General features: G+C 54.5%; 3 protein-coding genes across 3 annotated transcripts; 1 reads left to right on the forward strand and 2 right to left on the reverse strand.

Annotated features, from left to right (window-relative positions):
- Positions 1 to 1,738: 1,738 nt before the first annotated feature.
- Positions 1,739 to 3,814, forward strand: M406DRAFT_327890 (uncharacterized protein; the record flags this gene model as incomplete). The annotated part of the gene is made up of 4 exons (XM_040920263.1): positions 1,739 to 2,117; positions 2,181 to 2,296; positions 2,403 to 2,487; positions 2,562 to 3,814. The coding sequence occupies 4 exons, from the start codon at positions 1,739 to 1,741 to the stop codon at positions 3,812 to 3,814; spliced, it is 1,833 nt and encodes a 610-aa protein (XP_040777731.1).
- Positions 3,815 to 4,400: 586 nt separating this feature from the next.
- M406DRAFT_25944 (uncharacterized protein) lies at positions 4,401 to 5,531 on the reverse strand (the record flags this gene model as incomplete). Its single annotated transcript, XM_040917294.1, has 1 exon — positions 4,401 to 5,531. A coding segment is annotated over one exon (1,131 nt), but the record flags the coding sequence as incomplete, so codon positions are not given.
- Positions 5,532 to 6,538: 1,007 nt separating this feature from the next.
- Positions 6,539 to 9,031, reverse strand: M406DRAFT_345146 (MFS general substrate transporter; the record flags this gene model as incomplete). The annotated part of the gene is made up of 6 exons (XM_040922042.1): positions 6,539 to 6,992; positions 7,035 to 7,631; positions 7,878 to 8,338; positions 8,421 to 8,424; positions 8,500 to 8,861; positions 8,962 to 9,031. 6 exons carry the CDS (start codon positions 9,029 to 9,031, stop codon positions 6,924 to 6,926), a joined length of 1,563 nt encoding a protein of 520 aa, XP_040777733.1. The 3' UTR covers positions 6,539 to 6,923.
- Positions 9,032 to 11,184: the final 2,153 nt, after the last annotated feature.

The raw sequence follows: 11,184 nt of genomic DNA on the forward strand, positions 1-11,184 counted from the left end.
CTGTCGTCGCTATCGTCGTCTTCGTGACTTGACGGTCAGGCCGAGAGCGAGAGCTTGAACGGCCAAGGGACCAGGTCACTGAATACCTCCCATCATCTGCAGAGAAGCATGCGCAGAAGAGAAAGGGGAGCGCCTTCGCCCTGCGCAGATGCAAACGCTGTCGAGCCGGACCTAGGCAGATGTTTGGTTCGGCGTGTCCTCTCATCTCCGTTCTGTCGCGGGCAGAGCGGCCACGTGTGTCGAGTCAAGCAAGAGTAGCTTTCCAGGATATCTGGGCCTCTGGTCAGAAATTCTTTGTTGCACCCTTCTGAGGAGACCGGCTAGTCTGGTGAGTAGCCGGCACGTCCTGCAGCTTCCCGTCAGGTTGGCCTCTGTCAAAGTCTTCCCCCTTGTACTTTTTCTAAACAAGCCAACAACATGTTTGGCTGGTCAAACCGCGATCAAGCTGATTTTGTTTCCCCCCAGGCACACACACATGCTGCGTCATGCAGTCGCCTGTGTTCGCCCTTTCGGGCCAGTGCCCAGCCTGGTGAGATCCGTTGAAACCCTGCTGCCTCGAATCTGATGCTGCTGATACCTCCGCATTTCTCCCGTTTGCAAACGGCGTGTACAGGGACAGGCAGAGAGACAGACAGAGTAGAGAGAGAGAGAGAGAGAGAGAGAGAGAGAGAGAGAGAGAGGTCCGCGACCTGGTTAGCCGCCCAGTGTGTACGTCGACTACACACGTACACACACACACACACACACACACACAGCCACCCACCATCACCCGTCACCAAAACACACACACACACACACACACACACACACACACACACACACACACATGCACACATACGCACACCCCCAGCCTTCTCCTCCCATAGCTCTGATCTGACACTGAGTGGACTTGTCCCTCTGTTGCCAACGGCTGGAGGTGGGAGTGACTGTCGCCGTCGAGAGGGGTGTACTGTTAGATCGGGAAGTAGTTCGTTCTGTTGTGACCAGTCACAGAGCCGTTTGATCTTTCCGGCCGGCTTGACCTGCTGATGGCGAAGTAATGCTTCAGGATAGGCAAAGTGGATAGCAGCCCTCGACCACGATCCCCTCGCTGGGTATTCAGCTCACGTCCGCCACCACAAATCTCATTTGTCTCCTAGTTCATTGACCAGCACCTGGGTCCTTCCTTTATCGCACACTCCGATCAGTACTCACTTTGTGGCTTCCAACTCGACCTCCAAGAAAGAGCGGTGGGCCTTGTGAGCCCACATCTCTTCGCTCAGAGGCTCGATTCCAAGACATCCAGGACAAAGAACCAAGCCCGAGATCATCGCCGACTTGGCCGCTCCTGCGAGCAGCAGCGACAGCTGGACTTGCAGATGATTGCATAGTCGGTCTCAAGTAAAGAAGAAAGGAAAGGTCGTGGTTCCTTGTCCGCACTCACCGCGATACGACACTTGGCTGGTGAGTTCTTGGGCGCGTTGGTCTGGGTGGGCCAGCACGGATCTGTGGTCACTCTGGCTGTTTGCCTATTTCAAAGGCGACTTGGTCTGCCCCTCCCCCATCCGGGCCTGTCAGACCTGACTCTTCTTGCCTTGCATCCTCTCATTCGTTTGCAAGCGTTGTCTAAGCTCTTATCACCAGTACCGTCCTCTCAAAGTCGGGAGTCTGGCCTTCCAGGATCAGTTCCCAACCTCTCCAGCCTCTCGTGCAAATCGTCTCTGTCCCCTTCGAGACATCCCCACCCGGCCTCACCGCTATGTTGTCAGTGGCCTCACTTCTTAATCCGGCGGCCCCTGGGTCGCCGGCACAGTCACCTCGATATCGACCGGGTGCTGCAGCCCTGTCGTCGTCCTTCGTCTCGTTCCCGCCCCAGTATCCTAACCTGATGTATGAACGACACTTCATGTCTTCAAAGCACCGCAAGGTGATCAGGGACTCTGGCGGCTTCGTCAAGTCCAAGACTAAGGGACAGGTCAACTTCCCACCCTTCGAGGCTCTGGACGAGCCGTCGCTCCGAGAGATCAAGCAGTACCAGATTTATCCCTTCGGAGAGATTCAAGAATACTGTCGACACATTCCCTACAATAGCGGCAAGAAGGACTTTTACGACAAGACAGGCCGCGATGGCTTCGAAGGTATGTGCTGGCGCTGCTGATCACCCTGTCTGCCTTGGGCTCGAAACTTACCATGGTGTACAGTACTTCAATACATCTTCAAAGTCCCAGGTGATGAGAATGATTATACCGTCATGTGGGATTACAATGTCGGCCTCGTCCGCATGACCCCGTTCTTCAAGTGTTGCAAATACTCCAAGGTATGTTTCGTCTATTCGTTATCTATTCTCCATGTCTCTCTTCCTTTCTCTCCTCTGCCTCTGTGAGTGGTGTGGCATTGAGCTTTGTCCGCTAATTGAAAGGCAGACCCAGCCAGCCAAGATGCTGAACATGAATCCCGGCCTCCGCAATATCACGCACAGCATCACCGGAGGCTCCATCATGGCTCAAGGTACGCAAGCCATGACCTGTCACCCACCCCGCTCTCTACCACCGACACAATCTTCTCTGACTTCTGCTTGCCAGGATATTGGATGCCCTTCAGCTGCGCCAAAGCCGTCTGTGCGACTTTCTGCGCCCCAATCGCCGGCGCTCTGATTCCCATTTTCGGTCCCGATTTCCCCTCCCAGTGTGTCTCGCCTGATGGGCCCGACTTTGGTCGCATGGTCATCGATCCGTCCGTTATTGAGGAGTCGGCCCGCGAGGCCGATCTCTTCCGTCGCATGTACGCCAATGCAGTCAGCGTTGCCAGCAACAACCATCTGCCACAGCATCTGCACCGTCAACAGATGCACAACCACTACAGCCTGGCCCCGGCGCTGCCCAGCCCAACCAGTATTCCTAGCCCTCGCCTTACCCGTCGCGCCCTGCCACAGTTTCCGTCGCCGCATGAGTACGACCGCGAGCGCGAGTGTCTTGGCTCCGACGTGTGGATGAGGACGAAGCGCGGTCCTGACAGCTCATACGGCACGGACGCCGAGTCTGAACTGCAAGCCGGCCCCGTGACGCCAGCTCCGCACCATATCTCGAATCGTGGTATGCCCTGTCTACCGCTCTCCCCACCAGGGTCCAGCGGTACTAGCAATGATTGGCCTGTCGCCTACCCTCACTCTCATCCTTCTTACCCGTCCCACGCCCACCTCGGGACTCAGCACCCCACGAGCGCCTTCCATTCTGGCGCCTGCGGGAGCAATCTCAATCAGCCTCATGACTATCCTTGCGCCGCAGATAGGGGTCCCAACCCCATCCTGAGCGCGGTCCCTAGTTTCGGCCACAGTCAGCGCCTCGAGCACCAGCACCAGCAGCAACAGGGCCCCAGATTCTCCCACCGGCCACACCCGTTTTCGAAGAGCGACTTCTCGCAGCGCAACATGCCCCCCATGAACGTCAACATCAAGCGCCGTGGGGCTGATTTTGAGGCGGAACACAATGAGTACGACCGCGACAGCCACAAGAGCAGCCCTACAATGACTGTGATGACCGACAGGTCCGTGTCGCGTGGGTCTGCATGTCGCCAGAACGTGGCCCAGGAACCGACCACGAGCGGCGTGGATAAGAATGCTGCATTCTTGCTCATGAATTTGAGTGTGCGGGAGCACAAGTATACTCATCAGGGCACCGTGGATGGGCGCAAGGAGAACCGACGGGTGCAAGACGGGTTCGCTGTTGCCAATGAATGGCTCTCACGCGGCTGTGGACCCGAGACGATGTCAATGTCGCCCCTTTCAGGCACAGCGGGTGGACATAGAAGCAAGCGGCGCAGGGCAACCTCGATGTAAGACCACGCACAAAGTAGTCTCTCTCCGATGGGCCTGCATAGTCTATTCTCATGGCACACTCCTCGTAGTGCGCGTTACACACGGCGTTCTGGGTTTTGATCTTCTGACATCCTTTTTGTCTTGGGGTGGGATATGGGAAAATGTATGTATGAAACTCGATACCTTCAAGGACTGGGTTGGAAGATGTGAAACGGAGAGTGAGAAAGGGAAGAGAAAGAAAGAAAGGAAGGAAGGAAGGAGAATAGTGCGTTTTTTTTGGGGGGGGGGGGGTGGAATCATATTATTATTATTCATCATTGTTTGTTTGGGGTTCATTTTGGCACTGGATCCTAGGATTTTTCTTGTCAGGTGTCCAAGTAGATAGATACTGGTCTTCACTTCAAGGGCCCACGTAATGGGCTGGAGGGAGGGGGGGAATAGTGAGTCTTTTTTTTCTCTTCTTCTTTGCGCTATCTAGCCGATCAACAGTGGGGTGAAGACAAGGCTGTTGTTCTTGAGAACTCTGTAAACGGGGCACCAGTTTGTGGTGTGGCCCTTGGCCAAGTATACCATCTTACTTGCTCTCCAACGCCTTCTTCTCCTTTGCCTTGGTCGCCTTGAATTCCTTCACCCAGCCCTCTGCCTTGGGCTTGGGCACCACATAGATCCTGACGACGCCGTCCACCACCTCGACGCTGTCCGTAGCCAAGGCGGACCGCAGCTCGACCTTCTTGCCGACCCTCATCAAGCCCCCCGTGACGGTCTCGATGAAGCACTCGACGCCGCCGGCCTTGTACTCGCCCTCGCGGTCCCAGGGCAGCGGGAAGACATAGCCAAAGTGCTGCATGAGGGTCTCCCTCTCGCTAAAGGCCTTGATAAAGTCGCTCTCGTAATGCAGCGGGTACAGCAAGACGGTGGGGAACGTCAGGACGAGCTCCCCCTGACGGCCCTGCTCGCCGCCGGCCTCGCCGGCCTCGATGACCTGCACCCTGGCGTCGCCCATCTCAGGCGGCCGCGCCGACTTGCGCACCGTGATGTTGCGCTCCCGCAGCACCCTAGCCAGGGTCATCTCGTGGGCGGCGGCCTCGGCCTTGCGGCGCTGCTCCTCGGCGAGCTTCTTGGCGAGGGCCTCCTTCTTGGCGGTGATCTCCTTCTCAATCTCCTGCAGCGGGCCGTTGTCGCGGTCGACGGACAGGCCGCCGGCGCAGGCGTCGTCGGCCTCTTCTATCCTGCCGGCGGCCAGCAGGGCGCGGGCGGAGCGGTACCAGGCCTTGAGGTTGCGGTCGTTGTACTGCAGGGCGTTGCGGCAGTCGAGGTAGCAGCTGCGGTAGTTCTTGAGCTCGAGGTGGCAGGCGGCGCGGTTCGAGTACAGCGTGCCGATCATGGCTCTTTGCCTCTCCACCTCGTCCTCGTCGTTGCCCTGCGGGTACTGCTCGGGGGGCGGGGTGCCCTTTTTGCGCCGCGCCTCCTCCTGCAGCATGATGGACACGCCGCGGCCGTAGAACTCGACGGCGTCGGCCCAGCGCTTCTCGCCAAAGGCCTCGTTGCCGCTGCGCTTGAAGTCGGTGGCGTTCTCCATGGGCGATCCCTCGTACGCCAGGGCCTCGAGGGCCTGCAGCTGCTCGTTGTCCTCCTCGAGCTCCGTCATGAACAAGGGCGACGAGTTCAGTTCCTTGAGGATCTCTTCGGCAGTCCGGCCCTTGTTGCGGGCGATTTGGGGCGGGAGGGGTGCCATGGGTGCGGGTGGGCGTGTTGGACCCATCTGGGCCCGTGGTTGGCTGTCTGTGGTAGTTGTATTGCTGCTATTTTGTGGATTTGAGGAGGGTTGTTCTGATTTCGATGTTGTTGTGGCGGTAGTGGAGCTGGAAGAAGAAGAGGAGGAGGCGTTCTCTGAGACCTGGAGAGAGGTCTCCATCTTGTCGGTGAGTTGTTCTAGTTTCGACGCCATCCTCTCTCTCTCCTCCTCTCTCTGGTGGGCAAATGCCTCAGGTTGTTTGTTGGAAGTATGATGCTGTCTTTCACTGTCCCCAAACTTCTTGCCCTCTCTCACACACTCTCTCTCTCGCCCTCAATGTCCCCAGAATTCAACGTTCTGAAGCGGAACTGCGCAGGCCCGCGTAATAGTCTTTCCAAATCTGCCAGCCCTTGAAACCTTTTTATACCTTTGTGAGTATACGAAAGTGCGTGCGTGTGTGTGTATGAGTGTGTGTCTTCCTGGCGACTTGTGTAAACTTTGTCTTCAGCTGCTTGGGTGGTGGCCTCATGTGAGAGAATCGCTGTGGTGTGTGAAATGAGATTTTGACACAAAAAAGTTCAAGAATTTTGGAGGCGGGGCTAAATACGGCAGCATTTCCCTTCTGAAAGGTTTCTATCGGCTGCGACGATTTCTACGCCGGCCCAGCCCAGCTTGTCGCTAGTCTGCCTGCTTGAGCTGAGCTGGGTGACATGCAGGAACCAAAAGAGGAGGGAAAAGGTGTAATTGTGGAGGACGAAATAAACATTCAATGCCTTCGATAAGTCTACTTTCTCTCCCTTTAATTCGAACAGCCCCCATTATGAAATGTTGTCGAGGAAATCTCGTGGCGGGTAGTAGTCGTCGTTGGTCGCATGCTTCCTTGACCAGGGTTAGGGTTAGGGCTTTGCAGCACCACTCTGCTGTAACCCTCGGCTATCTTTTCCCTCTGATGCGAAATGGAGTACATCAAATTGTTCTGTTTCTTCAACGGGACCACAACGAGGAGAATTGAAAGAAGTGCGTGCTATGATTTTATATCCCATCAATTACTTTAACAAGAACTACCTTTCATTCAATTTTTTTTTCTTTTTCCTTTCCCTTTTCCGAAAACAAACCAAAACACCAGTGCTAATGAGACTATCTGAACGCTTGACGCTACCAACCGAACTCCAAAACCCGTCCAAAAGAAGAAAAAGAGTAAAAGTAATAGGGAAGAACCGCCTCATAATACCTTTTTAGTGCATCTTTATGACTTGACTTCTCCCATCTCTTTCCGATACTCGTGTCTCGTCAAGTCATCAAGCACATGAGCTGCACTTCCACCTCATTTTGACCACAGCGTGACACTCTATCCGTCCTCATCACTGCCCCACCTTCAGCTGCAGCTGGATGTACCTAGTCTTCTTCCTCTTCTTCGTCAACACCCAGAGCCGTGACAGTTACGGTGTGCTGCTGGATCTTTCCCTGCGACACTAGGCTCTGCACTTCGCCCGAGTGATGATCCACGGCTTTGGTACGCTCGACCGAAAAGCATTGAATAGACCCAACAACTGCAACAAGAGCGCTCCCCCACCACGCCAGCGCGGTACAGTCCACCCTGCTGCCGACAGTGTACAGGAAGCCTGCCACAGGAGGGGCTATCATCCGGCACGCCGCACCAGCACTGGCAGCGAAGCCATTGACCTTGCCCAGCATGCCGGAGCTGGGCGTCGCCTCCTTGAGGAGGATGAGGAGGAGCGGGTAGACAATGATGGAGAAAATATCCCGAACGGCCAAGAAGACATAGAGAGTAGGATAAAGGAGAGACTCGGGCACCCAGATAAGGAAGGGCATCAAGAGACAGGCGATGGGATGGAGAACGGTAACAATGACAAACAGCCGGAAGACTCCAATCTTTTCGGCGGCGATGGGGAAGATGATGGCCTGGATGAAAAGTGCAATGACACCGTTAAAGGCCATAATAACCCCGACGGCATTCATGGAAAGACCCAGACCGCCAGGAAAGTAGAGAAAGTCGAGGCGGGAGCCCAGCTCAGACAGCGACACTCTCTCGTCTTCCAGGAAAATGGGTAGGAGATGATCGTAGCACATCGCGTGGTAAGCCTTCGAGGAGAAAGAAAGAAAGAAACAAGTTAGCATAGGGTACGAAGAGAGAGACCATTTGCGTCTCCTGAGTTGCCACTGTGCAGCTGTCATCCCAACGACATCTACTAAATGCATTTCTCCAAGATTCTCTCCCTGACATGGGGAGACGCTGCTGCAGAGAGGCAGATGAGAGGAAGATGCACGGCGGGGACAGGTGCCGCAGAGTATTTAGCCAGGTTTTGGAAAGTCACGGATAGTACTTACATAAATAGACAGACTGATGACAAGGGCCATGATCCGCTTGTCGGAGAAAATGTTGTACGTGATGGGTTTCTCCGGTTCCTCAGACACGTTTGCCGCCTCTGTGTTCTGGCTCCGGAACGTACCGTAAGCCGGAGCGCGGATGTCGACGGCAGGACGCTTGATGGCATCAGAGGTCTCTCTCAGCGGCGTCTCCTCAGACGTGAACGCGTCGACCTCGAGGACAACACATGGGTTGATGTCTGAATGCGTCTCTTCTAGCAATACATAACCGGCAACGATGCTGACCAAGAGCAGTGCAGCGCAAATCAGGTTTGGGAGGAGGTACGGAAACCTGTCAAACAAACAATCCCGTGGGAAGACGCTCGGCCAGGTCTCATGAGGGTCTGCGAAGGTGCCTCCGATGCAAGGGCCCACGATGGTACCCACAGACCAGACAAAGGGCATAATGGAGTACGCACACGCTTTTCTCCCCAAGAAAATCAGTATACTCTTCGAGGCCCATCGGCGGGGTGTTGAGTTCGGTGAGGAGATGGATAAACTTACGTTCCTAGGCAGGGTCAGCAGGAAGGTCTCCATGATGTAGACGAGGAGGCAGGTTGATGTCGGGAGATAGGGTGCTCACATGTTCAGGTTTCTTCACGAGCTCGCCAACCATGGTCTGGATGACACCAATATTACCATTCAGAGCCCCGCCCACTATACGTCCCAACAGAGCCACCCAGATATTGGGGGCGAAACCTAGAACCAGCATGCTGATCATGGTGCCAACACATCCGAAGAGGAGGACCGGTTTGCGTCCGATGCGGTCAGAGACACCACCCCAGTACATGCCCATCACGGCCTCCGCGAGGGCGAAGGACGAGATGAGCAGGCCAGAGTAGGTGGATGCATCTTCCTCGTTGCCAACCTTGAACCTCTTGACGAGCTGCCAGGCATAGGGAAAGACGGAGGTGAGGGCGATAGGCTCTGCAAGGCGAACGATGGCTGATGAGAAGAGAGTCAGCACGCAAAATATCTTCTTGTTCCTTGTGTTGATGATGATAAGGCAGAAAAGGGGCCAGGTGGAAGGATTGAGGGGGCTTACCAAGCAGGAAGAGCTGCAGCGTGGGAAAGTCGTCCGGGTTTCGGATAGATCTCTGCCTCGTTAGGTTCATTGCCTGTGATGAAACAATCTTGGCCTTACGACTTGAAACACACGACAATGTCACAATGGACCAAAGCGCAAGTGTAAAGTGAAGTGTGTCTTGGTTTTAGAGTCCGGCGTGCTCTCAATGATTTTCCTGCTACAGGCGCGCAGAGCAGCGTGATGTGTCACACGTATTTGCGTGTGTGTGTGTGCGTGGCGTGTGCAGGCGAGCAAATATTTTGTGTATATGTCTGAGGGAGACAGCGAACGAGAAGGAGAAGGAGAGGAGAAGAGACTATATTCAAAGTATTTGATAGACAATGATATTATTGTAGAGGCCAGCAACGGAGGAGGAATAGTAGATGAGAATCGCTCGCAACGGGGTATTGCCTGTAGAGGAGGAAGAGGAAGGGTGTCGACGATGCGTACGGAGACGGACGGACGAACGAGGTGGACGAAGAGGCGGGTAAAATATATCTGAGTCGTGTGTTGATCCCGAGGAAGGTCCTTAAACGGTACATATTGGTGGTAGCACCTTTCAGATAGTGGATACTCACTACCTTTCCAAGAAGCTTCAACGTGCGCACCACACGCGCCACGGTGGTGATGTATATTCCCTAGCGTACCCGTCTTAGCGCTGAATCCAGCTTGAACAAGTACCACAGTACATGACATTCATCTCGATAGAAATGTCGCAGCTTTGCGTACAACGTTGTAGCACACAAATCACTGAGGAAGGAAGACAGAAATTCCTTGTTGGACCTGGTTCATGTTAGAGCATTTTGTTTCTGTAATCAACGGGACTGATGTACAATGAAGCCTTTCATCTCATGCTGTAGTGGTACGACTATAAGATCGAAACTCGGTGAGACTCGGTATCGTCGTGGAAGACTTGTGTCGTTTGTGAAGATGGTCTCGATATCGAGTGGTCGAGATTGGCTGGCTGCGGGTTTGCAGATGAGACGTTCATTCCCCTGTCTAGAGACGGCCTTAGTGCGTGCGATGTATTGCGGTACTTCCGTCTCAAAGTACCCCGACCCCTGCTTAAGGTGTCTGTCTACCATAGTACATCTGCATACAGGGGACAGGGGGGGTATAAGCCCCGGACGATCCCACTGCAGCTTGCAACATCGCGCAGGCCCGGGATGTTGCCTTCTTTCCCTGTTCTTCTTTTACTTTTCAACGTTCCAACATATGTTTTTCGTTTCTCGAGAACAGCCAACCAGCATTACAACAAGCCTTTGCCGTCTACAATAATGCGGTCGTCTGATAATTCCGCCATATGAGAATCCCATAGCCGCAGCCAGCATGATCTATCGTCTTGGGCATGTTCGACTAGCGTCTGCGTACCTGGTCACGAGTCCGTATCACCTCTCGGATGGCACACGGATATCGGTTCGGCAGCTGGAACCGGTCATGTCCAAAAGACCCAGAAAAAATGGGGGGAAAAAAATTAAAACGAGAGAGAGAGAGAAGGAGAGAAGGAAACAAACCAAGGTACAGAGGCAGGAAGGGCTAGATGAGTTGAGGCGAAGGAGCGGTGACTCTCTTGGTGCCCCTCCTTCCTCTTTCCCCTCCTCCCCTCCACGCCGTCCGTGCTCGCAACATGGCCACGAAATTTTCAGTCTATGTAACCTGCTCATCCCATTTCTTGCATAACCAACCCCTCCAATTTTTGAGCCTCAACCCATTGGCGGCTCAGGCCTCGGTATTTTGCTCGTCAATCAGTGCTTGGTTCACTGATTGAGTCTTGCCAGCTCTGACCTTGGGTGAGTCGTCTGTCGCGTCCTACTTTGCACATGTGGTACTTGTAGAAGACGCCTGTTCATACGTGCCACAAACTCTGCTTTGTAACATAGGATACGAATACCTGCATCAGCGGGACATCCTGGAATCTGCGATCGGGAGGAACTAGAACCATCGATGGGTTGCTCATGTCTCTGTGGGCCCGCTTCTGGACCAGAGTCTATGCGTTACAATGGAGCATGATCGGCTGAGAGGCAAGGTTGATCTTGTGGGGCATGGCAAAACAAAAGGCTTCCCCAGGTTCGGCATCAACTGGTCGTCTTGATCACATTGTCACCCGGTTCCGCTGCCATAGCCCTTCGCCCTGGGGGTTGGTGCACACTGAGCTCACTCGAGGCTTGCTCAAGGACATGGGGGCGACTCGACCCATGTCGT

This window comes from Cryphonectria parasitica (genome assembly GCF_011745365.1).
Source record: "Cryphonectria parasitica EP155 unplaced genomic scaffold M406scaffold_3, whole genome shotgun sequence".
In the NCBI taxonomy this organism is placed as follows: Eukaryota; Fungi; Ascomycota; class Sordariomycetes; order Diaporthales; family Cryphonectriaceae; genus Cryphonectria; species Cryphonectria parasitica.